The sequence below is a fragment of the Coregonus lavaretus genome (assembly GCF_964263955.1).
Source record: "Coregonus lavaretus genome assembly, chromosome: 5".
Taxonomy (NCBI): Eukaryota; Metazoa; Chordata; class Actinopteri; order Salmoniformes; family Salmonidae; genus Coregonus; species Coregonus lavaretus.
This window is the reverse complement of record NC_139992.1, coordinates 48983161-49011120: the sequence shown is the minus strand read 5'-3', so window position 1 is coordinate 49011120 and position 27960 is coordinate 48983161. Positions and strand designations below refer to the sequence as shown.

At 43.6% G+C, this 27960-nt stretch overlaps 1 protein-coding gene across 2 annotated transcripts in view; it reads right to left on the bottom strand.

The window, feature by feature from the left end:
* LOC311129048 (plasma membrane calcium-transporting ATPase 1-like) overlaps nt 1–22717 on the bottom strand; it is a 63090-nt gene extending 40373 nt beyond the window's left edge. For both annotated transcript variants that reach the window (XM_084161308.1, XM_084161307.1), the window contains exons 1-2: nt 22645–22717; nt 10948–11401 (exon numbers count right to left, since the gene is read on the bottom strand). In XM_084161308.1, coding sequence (XP_084017434.1) covers nt 10948–11134 — 187 coding nt within the window. In that variant the 5' untranslated portion in view covers nt 11135–11401; nt 22645–22717. The remainder of the gene's footprint in view (nt 1–10947; nt 11402–22644) is intronic.
* Nucleotides 22718–27960: the final 5243 nt, after the last annotated feature.

The following is a 27960-nucleotide window of genomic DNA, read 5'->3' as shown; positions in this document are numbered from 1 at the left end:
GAGGAGATTGAAGGATACAAGGGAGGAGAGGGGGCATGCACACCTGCTGAGATACGATTCTCTGCCAGAAGGAGCTGTCAGAATCAACTTTTGAATGTGCTACTGGAACATCCGGTGTAATGTTTCAAGTACAAGAGATGAGGCAATTTGGCCACGTCAAGACCACTCTATTCACATCATTACATCAATCTCATGGTGGAGATAGCATGCCGGAATTCACCCCACAGAACAACAAGTAGCGAGCAATACACTAGAATATTGCGCTGCTGCTCTTAGCCTACTTACAGCAATTAGCCTATAACGTAAACCCCATGACAGTCATTTGACTGATCGTTTCCAGATCAAAAAAGGGACGTTTTATAGCTGATGTCTATGTATGCATCAAACTGTATCTCGTTATAAATCTATATTACTGCGTGTGTGTTTACATGTTAAAGTAGTGTGTCGAGGGGCAGCCAGTCAGCCAGCCAGGGAGGGAGGTATAATGCAGTCTTCCCTCTCTCTCCCCCAGTGTGTTTGCGCGCGCGGGGATGAGGTGCTGCTGGTGATGACTCACCATTTACAGCACGATCAAAGGCTAAGGTTTATCGTGCTGCTGCCGCACAGCTCTCTAGCCGGCTGTCCTTCACAGTCTGTTTTGATTCATTACCAGCCTCTAATGAAAGCACGCTGACAGCTAATACTCGCTCCATTTTCCACAATCCACCGCTTTCTCTCCCCCCCCCCCCCCCATCTCCGCATTAGTGAAATAAACATTAGTGACAAGAGAATGATTAAGGCAAGAGGACGTATGACAAACAAAAGGTTAAAATCATGTTAGCGTTTGAATCATTTAGCTATTTGAAAGTCCATCACCAGTCACCCGTGCGACTATTCATTAACTCTTTAATAATCAACTTGTCCCCGCTTAACCCCTCCAAGTACTGTCCTATTCTCCCTACACTGTGGTTTAAAATTAGCCCTCTGGACTTTACTCGTGGTGCAGGTGGTAAAATGATTTGGGCAAAACAGCCATGGATACATGATCTCTGCAGACAGAGAGTGGAGACATCTAGAAGTCTACGGAGGAATAGCTTCCCCTAGCAGGCGTCCAGCTTTATAACAAACCTGCTACTACTAGTACAGTGTAAGTCCTCCAGCAGCCCCAACAGTACACATTTTGGTTGTAGACCGGCACAAACATACCTCATTCAACGTTTGATGATTAGTTAACAAGATAGCGTAGCAGTGCGGTCGTGTTCTCTTGTGTGTCCATGTAAATAGCCAGTTTTTTGTATTTTATTTTTACGTATATATTTCCCTATCACACTTTTCATCCTTCTACTAAATATACTTTCTTGCAACCCGCCTCACTCAATGTGGAACGGATTCTATTATTTACTCACCTTTATCTAGAATCTCCAGTTGAAACTAGCCAGCCAGCTAACTGGCTACTTGCTATTAGCCACCGTTAGCGGTTTTCACCCAGAACATCAGATTTTCTGCCGGAATAACTGAATCACTGGACCTTAACACCGGATCTAGCTAGCCGCAACCGAATGGATGTCGCTGTAGGCTAATCACCACTGCCCCCGTAGCACCATTTAGCCTTGAGCTAGCCCCGGCTATCTACCGCTCTGTCTACCGGACGAGAGTAGCCAGCTAACCAGCTAACTAGCTACTCACTATTAGCCACCGTTAGCTGCTTTTTCTCCATTGTCCGTGGCCTGCACTACCTACCAGCCAGCTCTAGTCTGGACTATTATCGGCCAGTCTGCACTGTCTGCACAGCGAGTTATCGACCCAGAACCTATCGGATTTTCTGCCGGAATCACTAAATCACTGGACCTTTAACACCTGATCATCGCAACTAGCTAGCTGCAACCATATGAACGTTGTTGTTGGCTAATTAGCCTTGAGTCAAGCACATCTCCCGGCTATCTACCTCTCTGTCAACCGGACGGGACCTCCTAGAGTCGACACGGAGCCCTGCCGATCCATCACGACTGGTCTGCCGACGTAATCGTCTGTGGTTTCAACAGGCTTCCTGTTGCGACGACCACGAAGATCCATCTGCTAGCCCGGCCCGCTAGCACACGCAAACTACAACCGTGCTTCCTGCTCGCTGTGCTGAAGCACCAATTTAATCTGCTCTCGGACTCACATATTGCTGTTCACTGGACCTTATGATCACTCAGCTGCACAGCTGATGCCTGCTGGACTGTTCCTTTACACGGTACCCTGTCCTGTTTATTCTGTTTAGCCTCAGCCCAAACTTTCATCACCATTACCAGTTGTTGTCTTAGCGCTCTCTAATAACACCTGTGATTGCTTTATGCCTCTCTCCCATGTCAATATGCCTTGCCTATTGCTGTTCCAGTTAGTTCTTATTATACAATTTCACTGTAGAACCCCAAGTCCCTCTCAAACTGCCTCAAATAGCTCCTTTGTTCCACCCCCCATACACGCCGAGACCGGCTCAATCGGTGCCTCCAGTGATGCTCTCTCTTTCATTGTTACCCAACGCTTAGGCTTTACCTCCACTGTACTCATATCCTTCCATATCCTTGTCTGTACATAATGCCCTGAATCTTTTCTACAACGCCCGGAAATCTGCCCCCTTTATTCTCTGTACCCAACGCACTAGAAGACCAGTTCTTAAAGCCTTTAGCCGTATCCTTATTCTAGTCCTCCTCTGTTCCTCTGGTGATGTAGAGGCTAACCCAGGCCCTGCAGCCCCCAATATCACTCCTACTCCCCAGGAGCTATCATTTGTTGACTTCTGTAACCGTAAAAGCCTTGGTTTTCTGCACGTTAACATCATAAGTCTACTTCCTAAGTTTGAGTTATTCACTGCGTTAGCACACTCCGCCAACCCTGATGTTCTAGCAGTGTCTGAATCCTGGTTTAGGAAGGCCACCAAAAATTCTGAAATGTCCATCCCCAACTACAACATTTTCCGTCTAGATAGAACTGCCAAAGGGGGTGGAGTTACAATCTACTGTAGAGATAGAGCTCTGCAGGCTATCATACTATCCAGGTCTGTGCCCAAACAGTTTGAGCTTCTACTTCTAAAAATCCACCTTTCCAGAAATAAGTCTCTCACTGTTGCCGCTTGCTACAGACCCCCCTCAGCCCCCAGCTGTGCCCTGGACACCATATGTGAATTGATTGTCCCCCATTTATCCTCAGAGTTCGTACTGCTTGGTGACCTAAATTGGGATATGCTTAACACCCCGGCCATCCTACAATCCAAACTAGATGCCCTCAATCTCACACAAATTATCAACGAACCTACCAGGTACAACCCTAAAGCCGTAAACATGGGTACCCTCATAGATATCATCCTGACTAACTTACCCTCTAAATACACCTCCGCTGTCTTCAACCAGGATCTCAGCGATCACTGCCTTATTGCCTGCGTCCGTAACGGGTCCGCGGTCAAACGACCACCCCTCATCACTGGCAAACGCTCCCTAAAACACTTTAGCGAGCAGGCCTTCCTAATTGACCTGGCCCAGGTATCCTGGATGGATATAGATCTCATTCCGTCAGTAGAGGACGCCTGGTTGTTCTTTAAAAGTAATTTCCTCTCAATCTTAAATAAACATGCCCCATTCAAAAAATACAGAACTAAGAACAGATATAGCCCCTGGCTCTCCTCAGACTTGACTGCCCTTGACCAGCACAAAAACATCCTGTGGCGTACTGCATTAGCATCAAATAGCCCCCGCGATATGCAACTTTTCAGAGAAGTCAGGAAGTAGTTAGGAAAGCAAAGGCTAACTTTTTCAAACAGAAATTTGCATCCTGTAGCACTAACTCCAAAAAGTTTTGGGACACTGTAAAGTCCATGGAGAATAAGAGCACCTCCTCCCAGCTGCCCACTGCACTGAGGCTAGGAAACACTATCACCACCGATAAATCTACAATAATCGAGAATTTCAACAAGCATTTTGCTACGGCTGGCCATGCTTTCCACTTGGATACCACTACCCCGGCCACCAGCTCTGCACCCTCCGCTGCAACTTGCCCATGCCCCCCCCTCCGCTGCAACTTGCCCATGCCCCCCCCCCCGCTTCTCCTTCACACAAATTCAGACAGCTGATGTTCTGAAAGAGCTGCAAAGACGATCTGGACCCTTTCTTTCTAAAACTAGCCGCCGAAATTGTCGCAACCCCTATAACTAGCCTGTTCAACCTCTCTTTCGTAACGTCTGAGATCCCCAGAGATTGGAAAGCTGACGCGGTCATCCCTTCTTCAAAGGGGGTGACACTCTAGATCCAAACTGTTACAGACCTATATCCATCCTGCCCTGCCTTTCAAAGGTTTTTGAAAGCCAAGTTAACAAACAGATCACCGACCATTTCGAATTCCACCGTACCTTCTCCGCTATGCAATCCGGTTTCCGAGCTGGTCACGGGTGCACCTCAGCCATGCTCAAGGTCCTAAACGATATTATAACCGCGATCGATAATAGACAGTACTGTGCAGCAGTCTTCATCGACCTGTCCAAGGCTTTCGACTCTGTCAACCACCGCATTCTTATTGGCAGACTAAATAGCCTTGTTTTCTCAAATGACTGCATCGCCTGGTTCACCAACTACTTCTCAGATTGAACTCTATGTGTCAAATCGGAGGGCCTGTTGTCTGGACCTATGGCAGTCTCTATGGGGGTGCCACAGGGTTCAATTATTGGGCCGACTCTTTTCTCTGTGTATATCAATGATGTCGCTCATGCTGCTGGTGACTCTCAGATCCACCTCTACGCAGACGACACCATTTTGTATACATCTGGCCCTTCATTGGACACTGTGTTAACAAACCTCCAAACGAGCTTCAATGCCATACAACACTCCTTCAGTAGCCTCCAACTGCTCTTAAACACTAGTAAAACTAAATGCATGCTCTTCAATCGAACGCTGCTGGCACCCGCCCACCCGACTAGAATCACTACTCTCGACGGGTCTGACCTAGAGTATGTGGACAACTATAAATACCTAGGTGTCTGGTTAGAATGTAAACTCTCCTTCCAGACTCACATTAAGAATCTCCAATCCAAAGTTAAATCTAGAATCGGCTTCCTATTTCGCAACAAGGCCTCCTTCACTCATGCTGCCAAACATGCCCTCGTAAAACTGACTATCCTACCGATCCTTGACTTCGGCGATGTCATATACAAAATAGCCTCCAACACACTGTAGTCTATCACAGTGCCATCCGTTTTGTCACCAAAGCCCCATATACTACCCACCACTGTGACCTGTACGCTCTTGTTGGCTGGTCCTCACTACATATTCGTCGCCAAACCCACTGGCTCCAGGCCATCTATAAATCACTGCTAGGCAAATCCCCGCCTTATCTTAGCTCATTGGTCACCATAGCAACACCCACCCGTAGTATGCGCTCCAGCAGGAATATCTCACTGGTCATCCCCAAAGCCAAAACCTCCTTTGGCCGCCATTCCTTCCAGTTCTCTGCTGCCAATGACAGGAAACGAATTGCAAAAATCTCTAAAGCTGGAGACACTCATCTCCCTCACTAAGCGTCAGTTGTCAGAGCACCTTACCGATCACTGCACCTGTACACAGCCCATCTGAAATTAGTCCACCCAACTACCTCATCCCCATATTGCTATTTATTTTGCTCATTTGCACCCCAGTATCTCTATTTGCACATCATCTCTTGCACATCTATCATTCCAGTGTTAATACTAATTGTAATTATTTTGCACTATAGCCTATTTATTGCCTTACCTCCATAACTTGCTACATTTGCACAAACTGTATATATATATTTTCTGTTGTATTTTTGACTTTATGTTTTGTTTTACCCCATATGTAACTCTGTGTTGTTGTTTTTAATCGCACTGCTTTGCTTTATCTTGGCCAGGTTGCAGTTGTAAATGAGAACTTATTCTCAACTGGCTTACCTGGTTAAATAAAGGTGAGAAAAAAAAAGTTGAATCAGGTGTGCTTGTCCAGGGCTACAATAAAAATGAGTACTGTTGGGGTTACTGGAGGAATGGAGTTGGAAAACACTGCAGTAGACTATAGACCAGGGTTCTCCAACCCTGTTCCTGGAGAGCTACCCTCCTGTAGGTTCACTCCAACCCCAGTTGTAACTAACCTCATTCAGCTTATCAACCAGCTAATTATTAGAATCAGGTGCACTAGATTAGGGTTGGCGTGAAAAACAACAGGACAGTAGCACTACACAGCTGATTCAAATAAGCAACTCATCAAGCTTTGATTATTTGAATCAGCTGTGTAGTGCTATAGACAGTAGTTGATGGAAGCAAGATACGTTTTCATTCTGACAATCTTGCCCTAACAATTAGGAAACATACTTGTGTTCCATCGGCATTCTGCGCAAAGTCTACCAGAGATGCTGTGTCAAAGACATAGCCTTGGTTTCAAAAGAGAACAATACTAGCAAGACTGACACAGCTTAAAAGTACAGGTAGGGTCAAAAACAAAACATCATGAAAATCACCAATAAGACAACCCCAGAAGTGAGCAATCAACTACCCTGCTGAAGGGACTTTAACGCCAGAGATTACAACAGGTAAATCAATCTGCAGGCAGACGAGATCAATATCACCAGATAAATGTAGTGGCACCCAAAATACGTCTACTCTGAAGTTCGAACAATAGTGAAAGAATGAGCGGGCAATCTGAGAAGATTCAGGGATTGCATAGCTTTCAGAAATCTGCATTTTGAAAACGCAGACCATCAATATCTGCATTTTAAACTATTTCACCAGCATTTTATATTGAAACTCAGTGTTTTTTTTGCTTCAATAGTGATTAGGGGTGAGCAACTATAGTTCACACAAAACAGTGCACACATTCAGCAGAAAATGGCTTCATTATCATCAGATGACAACCGAAGTGCAACGCTATTTTGGCTAGCAGCCACACGTATATTAGTTTAGAACGAAAAAGCAAGGTCTTTTTTGCAAAAACAATGTATGGCCATCAAAGAATGTAGCCAGTTAATCTTGCATTTACTGGAGAAAATAACACAGGGAGAAGTAGCTACACGTCAGTCGGAGCACTGTCTGCTGATAAAATGGTAGTTCCTTTATGTGGGAAATTGATTGGTCTGACGATGAGAGCCAAGATTTCTCATCCGAGTGGAGAAGCGCAACTAAAGCACAAAATTAGTCTGAAGCCCAGCAGAAATGACAATAAGAAGCATTACAAAACGCAGCAAGATTTCTTATGTTTTCTTTTTTTTCTGCGTGAAAAACACAATTATGCATTAACGCGACCCCTAAGATTGTCAATAATATTGTTGCTCAGGGGCAGAGTTATTTAAAATTCAGCTTATGCAGAATAATGTGGTTAAGGGACAGAAGAACAGTCTGTTCAGTGCTGAAATAATAGGTGGAAACATCCTTGCGAATTATGTTACTGGCTTTAGTAAGAGGGAAAAGATTGTGGTTACAGTGTAGAAAATAGCCTTGTGGAGGTCTGGTGGGTACATATAGTATTCTGGGCTAAATATAGTGTGACATTCAAGGGTTGTAGGAAGGCCTGCTCCCTTTAAAACAAATTTCAACGCTGTCCCTAGTAATGGTGTAACCAGTAAAGAAAGCAGATTTTCCAAATAAAAGCTGGAAGTCGTCAAAAGATTTGTGAAAGGACTGGGCTTTAGAATGGAGAAATAGCCTACTAACTAATTAGCAATCCTCTTTCGATTGTCAAGCTGGCAGTAATCTTAAATGACGGCTTAATTTCCTGGCCAATAGTGAATGAGCTGATTGAAATACATGTGTCAAAAACTCTGGGGCACCCAGCCAAGTAGTGGAGCTGCTGCACTGCACACGCTGTGGAGGAAACAATGTGGAGCTACTCTAGCTTATCAGGGGCAGGGTGTCATGTCAAAATGTTCCCAATTTTCACGTTCTGATTGTTTTGACTGTTCTGATCGATTGTGACATGTACATTTCTCACAGCCTGAAAATTGTCACAGTTCAATAATTGCACGCGTCTACTTATGTGGATGGCTGTGCTTGTGCGGATGTCTCCCTCCACACCCTCCCTCACCCTTAATTAGCTAGCTAGCGAGCTAGCATAATTAGTGGTCAAGCTGGTCGAGATGGCTTGTTCTCAGAGGTGTGCAGTTTGATTGTTTGTGTAGCTAAATAAACGATAGCTAGCTAATTAAGGCCGAGGGGGTGGGGTGTGGAGAGCCATCCGCACGAGCTCAGCCATCCACATAAGCAGACGTGCGTGCAATTATTGAACTGTGACAATTTTCAGGCTGTGAGAAATTTTACAAAATGACATCACAATCGATCAGAACGTGAAAATGAGGAGAATTTAATTGAGAACATTTTCACACTGGGAACATTTTCAAATGACACCGGGAAGGGCACTACAGTGGATGTAAGCTATGGTCACTTGAAAGGAGAGCAAGCTATGTAAACTCAAGTGTACATTGTCAAATATAGGTGGATGGGTAGAGACTAGAGAATCATTCATTTTCTAAATTAACAAGTTTCTCAGAGGAACGTTCTATCAGAAAAGACTAGCCATCCAAAAAAGTGCAATTAATTATACTGTAAATTCCTGTCAGCGGAAATGAAAGCGATGATTTTAAAGTTTCTGAACATGCACAAGGCCTAACTAAATGGACAGATAACCCTATCTGATCTCATCCCTGTTTATCCTTAATAAAACACCAACTGGCATGACTACTTACATGACATTGTCTCTCTAGCTAGCATACATCAAGACAAAATAAATCTAACAACCACAATATCATACAAGGCATGGCCCTGTACAGATCCCCTGCTTTGTCATTACAAGTTATACAAACTTTACAATTCACCAAAAACATCCAAATACAAAGCTCAACAAATCCTTGCAATTTACACATTTAAACCCCCCCCCAGTTGGAGCTTTACTCTGGCACTTTTGACACTGAGCAGGCAGAACAGAATCCAGCTATGACTAGGCCTAAATACTTCTGGTTGTTAATCATCTTGGTGTTTCAATACTCACTGAAAGGGCAGGAGAGGACAAGTACCATAACTGACTGATCTAGGGCATTTGAGATCATTCAAGCCTCAAGTATGAGCGGTCTTTCTGTTCGGCATTTCAACCGGTTGACACAGATGCTCAGACACATGTGTAGACGATGATCATTGTAAATCTGGTACTGGCACCGACCCTCTATATAGCTTCCATTCTACAGTTTTTTGCTTCCTTTCTTATTTCTCATGTTGGTTTTTTAGTTCTACTCCTTTGATATTGAATAATGCACTGCTGGGAAGGGCCTGCAAGTTAAACATTTCACTGTGCATGTGACAAATAAAACTTGAGACACCAGTCTCAGCTACCGACCCTGCAAAACCTTTTTCAATAAATCACAACAGCTTTGAGCAGATATTCAATCCTTGTACAAAGCCAGGTGTGTGTGGTTCTGATGAAGACCATTGATGGCGGAAAAGTTAATTTTAACTTGAATAAAACAATGCATTTTTAATGGTGAGTGAGTGTTGAGCCTTTTCCTTTTCAAAGAATGTCAGCTATGAATATGAGAAAACCGTTGTTTTTTAAAAAGGATTATGCATGAAAGAATGGGGCAACCATTGTCCAAATCATTGAAATATTGCATATACTATAACATCATGGTATGTTAACTCTAATACAAACCTATCTGATGTTCAAACCAACAAACCCCTCTGCCACATATGAAGTTCAAACCAACAAACCCCTCTGCCACATATGAAGTTCAAACCCACAACCCCCTGTGCCACTTCTGAAGTTCAAACCAACAAATGAATGTGGCACAGGGGTTTGTAGAACCTACACAACCTACAAAACGGATGTGGTACAGGCCATTCATTACTAGCATTGAAACACTGCATGGCACTGACTGTGGTGGATATGCAGTGCCGTTTTAATCTGGGATCAAACCGAAAATCCCCTCCCCCAAGAGTTCAAACCAGGTCATGCCGGCGATTAGGCACAACAACTTCTATGTGGGGACTGGAGAGAGAGCGGTAAACCAATGTATGCAGGAGAGGCTCTACACAAGCAAGTCCCTGATGTAAAGTGACTTGGCACTTTTTCCACACGCTTGGCATGGCCAGATCTGCTGAGTGGACAGAGAGGATCAGCGTCTACACACACAGACAGGATATAAAGCAGACAACAGGGATAGTCCCTGAGGAACGGAACAGTGGTACTGCCTGAACCACCTTATAAAAATAGGATAAATATTGCAGTGGTGGTGGTGACTTATCTATATATATATATATACATACACACACACACACACACACACACACACACACACACACACTTAAAAAAGCAGTGCCATTTTTTAAGATTAGCTGCTACACGGACCAAGACATTGCTGGGGAGAGCCCTGAGAGACCTGTGCACCGGCTACAGCAAAAAGACAGACTCTGGTAATTAAGTGTTTTTCAACTCTCGTCTCCAGGGCATGTTGAAAGGGGGATAAAAGCATGCCATGCTGCTGGAAAGCTGCACAACGGAACAGGGTAGCAGACCAGTTCCGGAGATGAGCTCATGTCTTGCCCACACCACAACGTTAAACCAGTTACTAGCCGTGCACACCATCCTGTCCTGTCCCCACATGTGGAACATTGACCTGCAGAGTCTGGTACGGTGCCCAGGCAGACAGCTGGTCTGTCGGAAGCCTCCCTCCGCACATCAGAGGTGAAAAAAAGAGAGCGAGAGCAAGCGAGATACATAGACCCCGGAATAGCTCAAGGCCCGGACCGGGTCAGTGCCACCCTTCCCCGGCCACCTGTCTACTAGGATACCAGCTTTCCAAGGAAGTGATGTCAAGGTGCTGTGGATGACACGGCCCAATGACATGCTCTCTAAGCTAGCATTCACAACTAGCATTCAAGAACAACAGATCTAATCAAATGAAGAGTGATGAAGGTGAATTGGTTGAGAAATAGAACGAGGCGGTATCTACCATCTACAGGTGACGTTTTCAATCGGGTGCAGAGTCCTTGAACATCCCCATAACTTTCCCTGATTTTGCCTATTGCCTCTGCCCCCCGCAGTTCCATGAGAGACCGCAGGTCCTTTAGCGAGCAACCAAAGTCCCCATCGTGGTTGGCCGTGGAGTTCTTCACTCCGCTGTACGAGTTGTTCGCCATAACGTCCCTCTGCGCGCGCACCGTCGGCTACGGTGAAAAATGGTGTCCCAAAGGGAGAGCTAAAATCCTCTGCGAGCAAGCCCAGTAGTAGTTCCCATAAACAGCTACAGGTCCTTCAGAGGAGGATGGTGGTGAAGTGAGGAGACTCCAGGTAGAAGGACTTGGACAGATCAAAAGCCATTTCCCTCAGACCGTGGCGTGCCCTATTCTTTCATGTTCACCGAGGTTCACACACGCAGACTCAGAGAGAAGACAGCATACAAGGATCTGAAAGAGAAAAAACACATAACGTTGGTCATTCAGAATTCAAATGGCATGTTTCATTTCAATAACAGCACTTATTATGAAAGTCACGGCAACACACTGATGATATAATCCAAACTATCAGGCAAAGACGCTTGTAGTCGTTTCACTTCACAGCTCCCTTCTGAAAATAGATTGTAGGAACCCCAGGTCACTGGCAAAGACTAATAACCGAGCCCTGTCCATTCATCTTTTACCCCCCCCCCCCCCAATGTTAGAGACCAAAGCGCAGAATAAAGCACAGCAGTGGTCAGCCTGTCTGAAGGAGGATTCTATTTGATTAATTTCTTAGAATCATCAGAAGGGAATGTGCCATGTTCGAGCCGGACAGAGGGGTGCACCGGAATCAGCAAGTCAAAAAACGGCAGGAAAGATGACATGTAAAAGGCAGCTTTGTATGAAGAAAGGCAATTCAAATGGTCCGTGATAAAAATGACCCAACCTACAGTGGGGAGAACAAGTATTTGATACACTGCTGATTTTGCAGGTTTTCCTACTTACAAAGCATGTAGAGGTCTGTAAATGTAATTACACTTCAACTGTGAGAGACGGAATCTAAAACAAAAATCCAGAAAATCACATTGTATGATTTTTAAGTAATTAATTTGCATTTTATTGCATGACACAAGTATTTGATCACCTACCAACCAGTAAGAATTCCGGCTCTCACAGACCTGTTAGTTTTTCTTTAAGAAGCCCTCCTGTTCTTCACTCATTACCTGTATTAACTGCACCTGTTTGAACTCGTTACCTGTATAAAAGACACCTGTCCACACACTCAATCAAACAGACTCCAACCTCTCCACAATGGCCAAGACCAGAGAGCTGTGTAAGGACATCAGGGATAACATTGTAGACCTGCACAAGGCTGGGATGGGCTACAGGACAATAGGCAAGCAGCTTGGTGAGAAGGCAACAACTGTTGCCGCAATTATTAGAAAATGGAAGAAGTTCAAGATGACGGTCAATCACCCTCGGTCTGGGGCTCCATGCAAGATCTCACCTTGTGGGGCATCAATGATCATGAGGAAGGTGAGGGATCAGCCCAGAACTACACGGCAGGACCTGGTCAATGACCTGAAGAGAGCTGGGACCACAGTCTCAAAGAAAACCATGAGTAACACACTACGCCGTCATGGATTAAAATCCTGCAGCGCACGCAAGGTCCCCCTGCTCAAGCCAGCGCATGTCCAGGCCCGTCTGAAGTTTGCCAATGACCATCTGGATGATCCAGAGGAGGAATGGGAGAAGGTCATGTGGTCTGATGAGACAAAAATATAGCTTTTTGGTCTAAACTCCACTCGCCGTGTTTGGAGGAAAAAGAAGGATGAGTACAACCCCAAGAACACCATCCCAACCGTGAAGCATGGAGGTGGAAACATCATTCTTTGGGGATGCTTTTCTGCAAAGGGGACAGGACGACTGCACCGTATTGAGGGGAGGATGGATGGGGCCATGTATCGCGAGATCTTGGCCAACAACCTCCTTCCCTCAGTAAGAGCATTGAAGATGGGTCGTGGCTGGGTCTTCCAGCATGACAACGACCCGAAACACACAGCCAGGGCAACTAAGGAGTGGCTCCATAAGAAGCATCTCAAGGTCCTGGAGTGGCCTAGCCAGTCTCCAGACCTGAACCCAATAGAAAATCTTTGGAGGGAGCTGAAAGTCCGTATTGCCCAGCGACAGCCCCGAAACCTGAAGGATCTGGAGAAGGTCTGTATGGAGGAGTGGGCCAAAATCCCTGCTGCAGTGTGTGCAAACCTGGTTAAGACCTACAGGAAACGTATGATCTCTGTAATTGCAAACAAAGGTTTCTGTACCAAATATTAAGTTCTGCTTTTCTGATGTATCAAATACTTATGTCATGCAATAAAATGCAAATTAATTACTTTAAAATCATACAATGTGATTTTCTGGATTTTTGTTTTAGATTCCGTCTCTCACAGTTGAAGTGTACCTATGATAAAAATTACAGACCTCTACATGCTTTGTAAGTAGGAAAACCTGCAAAATCGGTAGTGTATCAAATACTTGTTCTCCCCACTGTATACTGGCTAAAGGGCAAAATAGGACAGTGAATGACCAGTGGATCCACTAGGGCAGTGGTTCTCAAACTTCTCTTCGGGACCCCCAGACGTTTCAAAAATGTGTTGTAGCCCTGAACTAGCACACCTGATTCACCTGGTCAAGGGCTTGACGATTAGTTGACAAGTTGAATCACGTGTGCTCACTCTGGAATATATAAAATACATGGAACGGCTGGGGGTCCCAATGGAGAGGTTTGAGAATCACTGCTCTAGAGGAAAGGAATTTACCACTGTAGGGCAGGCGGGGGACGCACTTCCTACTCCCTCTCTCAAAGAGATCACCAGCTGGGCAGTCGGTTTTATTCACTGTCTGCATTAGTGTCTGGGTGTAACAATGAACTGAATGAGAAAGAGAGGAAAAGAAGAGAAGAGAGAGAGAGAGCGCTTCCCTTTTTAAAGTCGGATAGGAACATAATAATCATAATTGTATCTGCGTCAGGCCAAAATCCCTACATATTTTAAGACGCCCAGAAAGAGAGCGCTTTAACGAGGGCGCGAATGTGGTACATTCACACAACAAGTAACAATTTAATCTCAGTAACTGGACAAATGAGAGCAACCCAATGAACCCACTACTTTCAGACTCATTTTTGGGAAACTAGTCGGTCACATTCGTCAATTCTATTTGGAGCCATCTGCCATGGAAAAAGGGCAGGATTTATTATTCTTTACACAACATAATTGCAGGGCTGGTTGCATTTCTGAGGTGACATAAAACCTCATTTGAGAGGGAAATATCCCTTGTGCTGGCCACAAGTTTTGGGTGAGATTGAAAGGTACGCAGAGGTCTCCACCAAAATATTTCATGTGGTAGTGTTTAAAAAAAAATTTTTGTCAGATGTGTGAAAACACAAAGTGAAACTTTTTACCTTTGCCTAAGTGGAACTTATACTCAAATTTTAGTGTGGCCCATTTATACTAATTGAAACCCTCTGGCAACTTGCATTCTGCCTGACAGGAACGGCATCTTTCCACAACTTAAGACAAATTCAAGTGAATTTCCACTGTGGCCCAGATTACTTACCATGTTAACTTGCCTATTGCTGTGTGTGACTCGCTCGATGCGTTTTTTTTCTTCTCCTAAATGGCCCTCTAAAAATGGTTGGCATATTTGAGTTGCCCTCAGCACCCAGCAAACGCACATGTTCAACCCCAAAGTAATGGTGGCGGCCCAACTCCATTTCCCCTGTCCTCACATCTTATGCTCTGAGCCTGCACCACCAAGATGAAGGAAGTGCCAACATTTGCTGAGCGGTGACAGTTTCGGGTTGCGGAACAGGTCACATGTCACAACAGTGGAAAATCATTGTGATTGGATCTCTGAGCTAACAGCTGGCATGGTATGGTTGAACAACGACAGGAGCCAGGTTAACCCTTTGTGCATGACACCAGCAAAACCCTTACTAAGTAAGAGAAGACCAAAGAAAGCTATTGAGGTTTCACAACCGTATAAGAATAGACATTTGTCATAAAAAAGCCCAGCAGTTTCTCCTTTCCTGGGAGCAGAAAGTATTAAATGTACCAGCTCTCTATGGCCAAATGGTGCAAATGTTATCTGTTCAAATGACAACGTGTGGTGCTGGACTTCCAAGCAATGCCCCCAAACTAAGGAAACCCTCTTGGTCATGGTTGGCACTTTGAACCCCTCTACATGCCAACTTATTCGATGTGAGTCAAGGACAGCAATTCCAGGGATCCCTCTGCTATGGTCTTGCTGGTGCGGATGGGGTATTTTTAGCGTCCTACACAGACTACCCCTCCCTGTCCCCATCCCCCCACTCTGGCCACTGCTGAAGTGGGTCAGGGCATGTAAATGTGGAGGGTACAAAGTAGAGGCAGGCACCCAGACTTACTCATATCATGCAGCATGGCTCAGTGCTATCAGAGGGCCACTTCACACCAGAGACTGGGCACTTCTCTACTTTACTCTGTCTCCTACACGACCAGCCTGCCAATTCACGACACCATGCAGAGGTGTCCCCACCCGGCGTCAACTCTACGACAAACTTCCTTTTCCCAGTTCTCTTCTGCTAATTTAAATCGAGACTTGTGATCGTCTCTGGGAGGACATTTAAAAATCTTCCTTTTCCGTCTCCACTTTCTCTTCTGTACAAGCAAATGAAATCAATTGAGCCTCTTCTGGGTTTTTAAGGGGATAGAGGTAAATTTATGGAGGCTAGGGTTTTATTTAACTTGTATGTCCTTCATTTTCAAGAGCAGGCCATATTTGATCAAGTAACTTTGAAGATGAGAGCCCTTGGGCTCCTTTTTTAACTGACTCTGCTGGGCAGCTCTATGGCCTGAGGTAGGGCTGGGCAGTATGCCGTATTTGACTATATACACCGGTATTGATGCATGGACCGGTTTGGGTTTTTACTTGACCTTCTATAACGGTATTTGAATGTTTGGTTTATTAAATGTGATACGCCGCGTGGAACGTCCATTTTGATAGTTTACTCCGCTACTGGAGTCATCTCTCTCCGCGCCGCTTTCCACACAGACCTAGCCCCGCCCCCGTCACTCAAGGAGTGCATTTGTTGTTGCTCGACCAGAGACACTTTCGTTCAGTCTGCGTGGTCAATGCAGCACAAGCAACAATGTTGATGACAACGATGCCGTTTTCATTTTCTTAATATAAATCCACTAGCATTCTATAATTACACTATTAGTTTGTGTTTCTTACATCTGCAGATGGCTAGTTTTTCTTTTCTTAGCAAGTTGGGCCTAAATCGTGTTAGCCGCAAATGCTAATCGCTAGTTAGCTGGCTAGCTAATAAAATGTACTAAGTCAGAGCAAACGTAACTAGCTATACAGCCTGATAATACCAGTGATGGTGTAGACCTAAATCAGCATGTTGTTTGTGCAACAGTATCTTCTAAATCGAAGAGGAATACGTGCAGCATGAATATGTTAGCTACATGAAGTAGCTATGAGAAAACATTCAATGTAGCCAAAGATTATAGGGTCCCCTAGGAAACACAACACTTTGGTTCCTACCCTATCACAAGTACTCCTCCCTGGCATTTACATTTGTTGTCATGTCAAAACGCTGTATTCAAAGTGCCCACTATTATATTCTAACTATAGAATTAAAATAATCAGTCTATTTCCATGATTCCAACAGTTCACCCAAGTGTTTTGCTCTAAATAGCAAGTCAAATCGCAATTGCAACATTTGGTTAAAAATAAGGCCTAGATTGTTTGCCCATATTGTGCAGCCCTAGGTGGCAGTGGGAAATGATCTCAAATGAGTGCAAATAGATGAATTGTTTTTGGTTTCAGTTGAATTGAACTGTATAAAACAATCAGAATGGAGAAAGACCCATTGAAATATTTTAGAATGTATGTATGTATGTATGTATGTGTTGCCACAATAGGGTCACGTACTACTCGTAAAGCACATTTAGAACTTGTATAATTCAAAAACATAAAATACCGCCAAAAATTTGAAAAATACAGTGATATTATATTTTGTCCATATCGCCCAGCCCTAGCCTGAGGGCATGCTGCCCTGACATTTACTACCATTGTGTGACCTGCTCTCCCCACTATTTCTGATTAATCATGGGGTTTCCTCTGTAGCTCAATTGGTAGAGCATGGCGCTTGTAACGCCAGGGTAGTGGGTTCGATCCCCGGGACCACCCATACGTAAAAATGTATGCACACATGACTGTAAGTCGCTTTGGATAAAAGCGTCTGCTAAATGGCATATTATTATTATTATAATATCGGTCAAATGTTGCACTCCTTGATTGGGTTTAAGCAAATAAACTGGGTGGTCAATTGAGATTGTAGCCTACAGATTAAAAACGCATTTACCAGGCTAATTTCAAACTAAATAAAATGTAAGATTATATGCATACAGTGAGGGAAAAAAATATTTGATCCCCTGCTGATTTTGTACGCTTGCCCACTGACAAAGACATGATCAGTCTATAATTTTAATGGTAGGTTTATTTGAACAGTGAGAGACAGAATAACAACAACAAAAAAACAGAAAAACGCATGTCAAAAATGTTATCAATTGATTTGCATTTTAATGAGGGAAATAAGTATTTGACCCCCTCTCAAATCAGAAAGATTTCTGGCTCCCAGGTGTCTTTTAGAAAAGGTAACGAGCTGAGATTAGGAGCACACTCTTAAAGGGAGTGCTCCTAATCTCAGTTTGTTACCTGTATAAAAGACACCTGTCTACAGAAGCAATCAATCAGATTCCAAACTCTCCACCATGGCCAAGACCAAAGAGCTCTCCAAGGATGTCAGGGACAAGATTGTAGACCTACACAAGGCTGGAATGGGCTACAAGACCATCGCCAAGCAGCTTGGTGAGAAGGTGACAACAGTTGGTGCGATTATTCGCAAATGGAAGAAACACAAAAGAACTGTCAATCTCCCTCGGCCTGGGGCTCCATGCAAGATCTCACCTCGTGGAGTTGCAATGATCATGAGAACGGTGAGGAATCAGCCCAGAACTACACAGGAGGATCTTGTCAATGATCTCAAGGCAGCTGGGACCATAGTCACCAAGAAAACAATTGGTAACACACTACGCCGTGAAGGACAGAAATCTTGCAGCGCCCGCAAGGTCCCCCTGCTCAAGAAAGCACATATACAGGCCCGTCTGAAGTTTGCCAATGAACATCTGAATGATTCAGAGGAGAACTGGGTGAAAGTGTTGTGGTCAGATGAGACCAAAATCGAGCTCTTTGCCATCAACTCAACTCGCCGTGTTTGGAGGAGGAATTCTGCCTATGACCCCAAGAACACCATCAAACATGGAGGTGGAAACATTATGCTTTAGGGGTGTTTTTCTGCTAAGGGGACAGGACAACTTCACCGCATCAAAGGGACGATGGACGGGGCCATGTACCGTCAAATCTTGGGTGAGAACCTCCTTCCCTCAGCCAGGGCATTGAAAATGAGTCGTGGATGGGTATTCCAGCATGACAATGACCCAAAACACACGGCCAAGGCAACAAAGGAGTGGCTCAAGAAGAAGCACATTAAGGTCCTGGAGTGGCCTAGCCAGTCTCCAGACCTTAATCCCATAGAAAATCTGTGGAGGGAGCTGAAGGTTCAAGTTGCCAAACGTCAGCCTCGAAACCTTAATGACTTGGAGAAGATCTGCAAAAAGGAGTGGAACAAAATCCCTCCTGAGATGTGTGCAAACCTGGTGGCCAACTACAAGAAACGTCTGACCTCTGTGATTGCCAACAAGGGTTTTGCCACCAAGTACTAAGTCATGTTTTGCAGAGGGGTCAAATACTTATTTCCCTCATTAAAATGCTAATCAATTTATAAAATTTTTGACATGCATTTTTCAGGATTTTTTTGTTGTTATTCTGTCTCTCACTTTTCAAATAAACCTACCATTAAAATGATAGACTGATCATGTCTTTGTCAGTGGGCAAACGTACAAAATCAGCAGGGGATCAAATACTTTTTTCCCTCACTGTATGTCTCTCTGGGCTGTCCAACAGGACTGTTTTCTTATATGCAGACTGACACAAATACATATGTAAAAGGTATCCATACAAAAATGTTTTGCCTAAATTAAGAAAATGCTCTTTATCTTTAATATGTCTCTATGCCAATTTGATTAAAACGAGAACACGTGAGAAATCCGAAAGAGAAGGAAATATGAGCTTTCGTGGCTGTTTAGACTCTAGCCTAATTGAGCCACCATGAGTCAGACTCAACTTGCCCTTAAACTGCAGTGTGGAATATCCTTGCCCTTACAATATTGAGGAGATACGCAACACTCCAGCGTGAGTAAAAAGCAGCATCATACAATGTAGGCTTACTTAATACAGCAGACTACATTTAGCTTTCCATGAGAGCCTACATGGGGTTGAATGTCACCTCAGATTAATGTGACAAAGGCGCCATTGCCTCTTACAGTAGGGGTCTTGGTTACTAAGTTTCCTTAGTAGGTCTTACAATAGTAAGACAACAGGAGGATTATAGTAGTAATTTCTTAGATTTGATGTTGTATGTTAGATTTCCTGCAAATTACAGACAATGTTCAACATGAGTGGGAAATATGGTTTAGCAGGTTGCCAGTGAAGTAAGCATGCATCAGGCAACCCTGCCAGGGTCCATATCAACTATGAGTCTGGGATGCAGGGTCTACAGGGCCAAATCATTACCTGGAATAGACAGCACATTGTCTGAAACTTTGTTTAACAGGTTAATAATGTTACGGCATAGTACCTACCGAATCCTAATAGTAACTATTCGACAATTGCAATATACATGTTATATTTTGACACCTGTCTATTCTAAATTCCGTTAATATTAACTACATAGCCTACTGCTGCTCAATAATCCTAATTTACCAAGAAATGTGTTACGACGACAAGACTGAAATCCTATAGCTATTCTACTGAGGTAATGTCGGCCTACCAATTTAATTAGGTTAAACCCTCTGACTGAAGCACAACAAATCACTTTAACCACTCAAAGGCATATGTTTCCTTTCCAAAACAATGTAAGACCAGAGACAGATGACTTAAAATCCTATTCAGTACTAGTAGCAGACTAATAATTAGTCAGTCGATCGTGAAACTCCTCATGAATCATTGGCATAGAAATCTTATGCAATACACAGAACATACACCTATTTTAATAATTGAACAGGGACAAAAGCAAGTGAGAAGGGTTATATTACTGTATGCTCAGTTTTAGTCTGCTGGACTGCATCTGGTTCATTCCTGAGTGGCAGCAACAGTTTTGGTTAAAACTACAGCCTCAGACACACTGTCAAAGGTTGGTTTTTTTGATGGGTGAGGTGAATCATTAAAAAAAATGTATGGATCTCTAAAAGGCAAATGTCTAGAAGATAGAAATCCCACTCCTAAATACAACTCCTATTGAATGCCATTAATGTTTTCAGAATGCAACGAAATCTTGATAATTGACAGCAGTCAGCAGAGAGAACAATGATATTTCACACATCTCAGAACACCCTGACCCAAAACAAGCATAAACTCATATCCTACCCTGATATGGGTTAAAAACGTTATTTTATACAACTTGTCCAATTATCACCTTTCCTCTCTTACATGACTCCAGCATTGCAAATTCTTCAAATATATTATGGATGCATATTAATGCACATTACTAGACTTCAATACAAGCGTTGCACGGATCAATGGAATTCCCAATGTTTGCAACTTGAAGACACAGATTCACAAACGATAAGTGATTGTAATCCACATGGTCAACCAGCAGCGTTCATTCGAAGCTCAGCATTCAGCACAGAGACTCGAATGCATTGCTGGCAAAGCGCAGCAAGCCGGGTGCCATTTAATAGGATAAGGACTGATCCCTTCTCTTAAGACACCAAAACGTGATAGGAGACGAGCTATCACACTGGGACCAGTACACAAGCGTTGCAGTAGGAAAAGAGAAGATGGAGAAAATTGCCTTTGGACTATCTGTAGTCAAGGTCAAATGATCGGTTCCGTTGCCTAGTCATAACGTGAACAAATAACGCGTGAGGTTGGTAGCTAATGGTGGCACACTGAGCGAAAACAAAGCATGACTGGGTAATGGATAGTAGCTAGTTAGATGGATCAACTATGGGCAATGCTGCAACTAAATAGATACACCGGCGGTAATGTCACTTGTTAACTTTAGCTGTACTAAGTTGAAACTTCGCTATCTCAGCTGTTATCCAGAGTGCATATCAGCAAGCTGATATGCATGACAGGTTCCAAAGACAGAGTTCAGACAGAACTGCTAGTAGCTAACTTAACGATATGTTGCGGCGTAGCTACGGTTGCAAAACATTTAACGTTAAAAGGTAGGTTGGACAATGTTAGCAGCTGGTTCACTAACGTTAACCTGCTAGGCTAGCTTCACCTAGCTAGCTAGTTTCTGCACACAGTTAAGTAACATTAGCTAGCTATATCCTTCGTTTAAACTGGGTAACATTTGCTGTCAGTCAGGACTAATGTTACCTAGCTAACAAGTCGGCTATGTCACAAGGCAACCACTGGTTACTACTCTAGCTAGCTAACGTTAGTAGTTATAGACAAGTGAGTAACGTTAGCTAGCTAGCCAGCTAACGTTGGCTAAGCAACTGGGCACCTGACGTTAGAACTGACCAGTGCAGTGGAATAACACCATGGAATAATTTCAAGTGGACTGCCAGTCGTCGAGGCTTAATGTTAGGTAGCTAACCGGCAAAATTGCCAATGTACCCAAGCAAAATGTAAGCAAACTACAATTTCTCAATTAAAAATAGTGTACCAAATGTAACAGTACCATAAAGAAACGGACATTGTCCCTGTGCAGCAAGAAAGCTAGCCAACTATCTAAATTACGCTAACCTAACTACAGGTTATCGACTCCTTGTGGAGTGCACTGCATGTGTCAAGTCAACTATTAGCCAACTACGATAGCAAGTTCAGGCTGAGTAAAAAGAACCCAGCCATTATGATTCTGGATTAATTAAATTGGAGTCCGAGTCGACTAGTATGGCTGGACTCAAATAACGTTCACATAGTTAGCTACTCACGCAAATAATACAACAAGCTATTTGAGCCACTTGGTTATTTCAAGTGGTTTTCACCACGATGTTTGCTTATTTTTCACTCCTGCTTAGTACAGTAGGGCTTCGGCTTCAACATCCACCTCCTGTCCACGAGCTCCTCCAAAGCTACAGTGTGTGCAGTCGAGCCCATTTCTAAATAACGTTACACCGCTAACGTTATTTAGCTACACAACTTTTCAAACACCAAGTCACCCGCGAGTTAGTATTTTCACGCGTTACAACACGTTGGAAATTCCATTAACTCGTCACTAAGAGCCGGTGTTGGAAAATGTTAGGTAGGTTAATGTCCGAAGCAAATTGTGGTGTAAAGAACCAGAAGCCCAATGTCAGTTGTTCCATCTTCTTACCCAAGTGGAAGCTAGCTTGAAGCTAGACATGAACTCATGAGCAGCTGCACTGAGCTAGCTAACGTTTACCGTTGAGCTAAAACTGTAGTAAGGAGATAAAACCAAACCGTCCCGCTATTGCTTACCAGAATCAAAGCTTGGCTTGTGTCCATGTCACAACTTATCGAAATATATATTTGTGTGCAAAAAAAAATTCTAACAAAGTACTTACTCCGTTCTCCGAATATTACCTCTGAGCCCTTCCTCTCTTTCGCTCTCCTCAGTCTCTCACTACAGACTGCCCCTCTTTCTCGATCTGTGGTAAAATCCCGCCCACTACACTGTCACAACATCGCAAGGGACATGTGATTCACGTCAGGGGGATGGGCAAGAACGCCAATATAGATCCCCATTGGCTTAACCAACATATCAGTCGCCCGTGGAAACGGTTACGTCATCAATTCCATTCCCGGATGGAGATCCTCTAGCACCCACTCTTTGCCCCGTCTTACTTTATAAAAATCTGATGGATGCAAAGATCAGTTCTTGCCTCGTATGATTTAACCAACATTAAATGTGCACTGATATCTGTTTATTTGTGTGTATATCTCCCTGGCTCTGTCGGTTGTGTTAGCTCCACCCACCTTCCCCGGCGGCTAATCAAACCTGACGTCATTCTTTCCATGACGTCGCGATTTTTCTATGTATTCAATGCTTCTATGTTTGATTCTTCAGCACATAAGGGTGAAGGAGGGACATATTCGTTTGGAATGGCTACATCATCTGCCTATTATATTGCAGTGATTATATATATATATATATTGCACAAATCAAGTTTGAATCACAACAAGGACTGACTATCTGAGCAGCCTACCAACACACACACACACACACACACACACACACACACACACACACACACACACACACACACTTACCTTTGCAGAAGTAGCATGCATTGCATTGTACACCAAAATCTGTTCTGAAATAGCGGTAGCTTATTCTCTTCCAAAAGTGCCGGACATACTCATATTATGCATAAGGCTAAAATGTCAAAGTACAGAGTACATAAAATGTCAAAGTACAGAGTACATAACATCTTGCACTAAACTTCAGCATAATATAAGTGTCAATAATCGGAGTTTAACAATGAAGCTCTACATTACCTCTGAGTCAATCCATTGATAATAGTGAACTTCAAATAGTGGGGTTGTTCCTGGAATGAGGGTGTAAGATCAGGTTGTGAGCTGGTTGATGTCACATTTCCAAAGGCACACAGGAGATGCCATGAGAGGTGCAAGAGAGCTGTGTGTGAGCCTCGCTGGACAAGGTCGCCCTTGAATGTGTGTGTGGGAGTGTGTGTGCAAGTGTGTGTGCGAGTGTGTACGAGTGTAGGTGCACAAGTGTGTGTGCGCGTGTCGGTGTGTGTGTGTGTGTGACATCTGGCTACCATTGATCTGTGTATTCTCTGCACCCATTATCTGACCCATATTGATCGGAGCATACATAATGCTGCATAATCTCTGCCAGGCTGGCTCTATGATTATTACATCAAAGCAATGCATGCAGGTTTTCAACTGTGTAAAGAATGCACATATTATTTCCTCTATGTAGCTTGAATGCCTTTATTGTTTCATACAGTAATTAACAGTGTTTATATTGCAGTTACAACATCGATTCTTGAAAATCCATTCTTGCATGCAAATGAAAATAACCAAACCCAGGATTCTTACATGGTTGTTAAAATACCAGTATCACAATCCTACGATCCTTGATTTTCCATGGCAAAGAGGCAAACATGAAGCAGACTGAACTCTTTAAAAACCTACTTTATGTAAAATATTGTTTGCTATAGCTTGGAAAATAAACACGTGACCGATTGACAACTTTAGGCTGTTTGTTTCCAACATTAGGATTGTTTTCCTTATAAAATTAAGTTTACTTCATGTTTTGTTTCCTTGCCATTATATTTCTAAGTATTGCAATACTAGTATCTTGACACAACCCCACTCATGATGCAGAATTTTCTCCTAAAATTAACTGACCTACAGTATATTACATACAGGAGCAGTTACCCCATTGGTAATTTCTGTGTACAAGAGTGCATTTTGCACATTAAGTCTGAACTCTCACCGTTGGGGGTTTTAACAATCCTATAAACATCAAAAGGTGCAACACTCAAACAATTAAGAAATGCAATGAATTAAAATGATGAAATACCCATCACATATATAATTTGTAGTCTAAATCATGGTCCTGAATGGATTTGTAATTCAGAAAAGGTATTTATAATCCAGAATTTTATTATGCGGTAAACAGCATTTGGGTCATGTTACAGCTTTGTGATTTAGACCCTTATGGGCCCTAGTCAAAAGTAGTGCACTGAAAATAGGGAATAGGGTGCCATTTTTTTTTATTTTCTTTATTTTTTTACCTTTATTTAACTAGACAAGTCAGTTAAGAACAAATTCTTATTTACAATGACGGCCTACACCGGCCAAACCCGGACAATGCTGGGCCAATTGTGCGCCGCCCTATGGGACTTTTTTTTTTGGGACGACTCAACCCCAAATCACTTGTTTTGCACAGTGGACCTTGGGTTGATCAACAGAAAGCAGCCTGTCCTCAGGACTACCACATAGGTTGCATCCCCAATGGCACCCTATTCCCTATGTAGTGCACTACTTTTGACCGGGACCCATAGCCATATACTACCTGCTCTTCCCTTAATGGGTCACATTGTTTTACTTCGAAAAACAATTTACCGCTCCGGATTTATAAACAGGAGAAAGAAGTTGTTTAAACGCTGTGTAATTTGGACCTAAATGTGGCAATGTTCAATCGGTAGGTCAGAGAGGAACAGAACAGAGAGAGGGGAAGGAAATGAACACAACATAAATATCTCCAGTCCTCCCTTTTCGGCTTCCCTCACAGCCATCTCTGGGACTAGGTGTCAATGACCGCTGTTGACTTGAAGTTCAAACCAGAAGCATTTCACCACAGGAGTTATGCAGCTGATATCTTTTCACAAGTAATATGCAGGCCTCTCATGAGCCACATGAGGCAAGCAAACAAGTTTCCTTGCAGGCCTTCCAAATCCTGCTCAGCTGTGGGAAAACGCGTATCCTATTTTTATGTGTGCCAGTTTCCAGTTCTCTCTCTCTCTCTCTCTCTCTCTCTCTCTCTCTCTCTCTCTCTCTCTCTCTCTCTCTCTCTCTCTCTCTCTCTCTCTCTCTCTCTCTCTCTCTCTCTCTCTCTCTCTCTCTCTCTCTCTCTCTCTCTCTCTCTCTCTCTCTCTCTCTCTCTCTCTCTCTCTCTCTCTCTCTCTCTCTCTCTCTCTCTCTCTCTCTCTCTCTCTCTCTCTCTCTCTCTCTCTCTCTCTCTCTCTCTCTCTCACACACACACACACACACACACACAAACACAGTTCAGCTTCAGAGGCTCTCATTTTGGGCCTCTCCCATTGGAGGCCCGCAGCGTCGTGCCCGGCCCTCGAGCAGATGTCCCTCTAACACAGAGAGCAGAGCAACTGCCTTGGTCTCATCCAAAATAGCACCCTATTCCCTATATAGTGCACTACTTTTGTCCAGGGTCCATTAGGATCTAGTCAAAAGTAGTGCACTATGTAGGGAATAGGGTGCCATTTAGGACACAACCCTTCCCTTTCCACTGCAGGGCCTAGCTGTTCCACGCTATGGGTGATGTCGCTGGCTGCCATGCAACAGAGATCCACACTTCAAATTTGATGAGGTTGAGTGCACACACACACACACTGCAGAGACAAAATTAAGCATGCGCACACATACATTCCCACTCACTCACTCACTCACTCACTCACTCACTCACTCACTCCCACACCCACATACACGTTTTGGGACTATGAGAAAGTCATTAGCAATAGTTCATTAAAAGTTGGGTGGGTAAATCAAATAAGAGCATCATTTATTGCAGTGGAGGATGCCATCCATCCTCTGCGTGTCTTTCCGTAACATGATTTGTCTTCCCATTACTAGCAAGCTCAGTACTGTTTGTAGTCGCTATTGTTTATCTAAGTATGACAGCAAATGAATTTGAATTATGCTCTGTGCTAACATTCGCAACAGGCAATGAAGCTTGTTAACTGTTCCAAGCAGGGCTTTCTAAGACAATCCAGACAGTCTGGTCATTAGAACAATGAATAAAGACAACAAATGATTTACTTTATGAAGGGACAGTTTCTGCTTGTGTATGCTTCGGGAACTTTATAATACCTTGGCTTAATTGCCTTACAATACAACATACAGTGCATTTCGAAAGTATTCAGACCCCTTGACTTTTTCCACATTTTGTTAAGTTACAGATGTATTCTAAAATTGATAAAATAGTTTTTTTTCCTCATCAATCTACACACAATACCCCATAATGACAAAGCAAAAACAGGTTTTTATAAATTTTTGCAAATGTATTTCAAATACTCAGTACTTTGTTGAAGCACCTTTGGCAGCGATTACAGCCTCAAGTCTTCTTGGGTATGACGCTACAAGCTTGGCACACCTGTATTTGGGGAGTTTCTCCCATTCTTCTCTGCAGATCCTCTCAAGCTCTTTCAGGTTGGATGGGGAGCGTCGCTGCACAGCTTTTTTACAGGTCTCTCCAAAGATGTTTGATCTGGTTCAAGTCCGAGCTATTGCTGGGCCACTCAAGGTCATTCAGAGACTTGTCCCGAAGCTACTCCTGCATTGTATTGCATGTGTGCTTAGGGTCACTGTCCTGTTGGAAGGTGAACCTTCGCCCCAGTCTGAGGTCCTGATCACTCTGGAGCAGGTTTTCATCAAGGATCTCTCTGTCCTTTGCTCCGTTCATCTTTCCCTCAATTCCTGACTAGTCTCCCAGTCCCTGCCGCTGAAAAACATCCCCACAGCATGATGATGCTTCCACCACCATGCTTCACCATAGGAATGGTGCCAGGTTTCCTCCTGACGTGACGCTTGGCATTCAATCTTGGTTTCATCAGACCAGAGAATCTTGTTTCTCATGGTCTGAGAGTCCTTTAGGTGCCTTTTTTTGCAAACTCCAAGTGCCTATTAGTGAAGAGTGGCTTCCGTCTGGCCACTCTACCTTAAAGGCCTGATTGGTGGAGTGCTGCAGAGATGGTTGTCCTTCTGGAAGGTTCTCCCATCTCCACAGAGGAACTCTGGAGCTCAGTCAGGGTGACCATCAGGTTCTTGGTCACCTCTCTGACCAAGGCCCTTCTTCCCCGATTGCTCAGTTTGGCCAGGCGGCCAGCTCTAGGAAGAGTCTTGGTGGTTCCAAACTTCTTCCACAGACCTGTGCCTCGACACAATCCTGTCTCGGAGCTCTACGGACAATTCCTTCGACCTCATGGTTTTTGCTCTGACATGCACTGCCAACTGTTGGACCTTATATAGACAGGTGTGTACTTTTCCAAATCATGTCCAATCAATTTAATTTACCACAGGTGGAATCCAATGAAGTTATAGAAACATCTCAGGATGCACCTGAGCTCAATTTCGAGTCTCATAGCAAAGGGTCTGAATACTTATGTAAA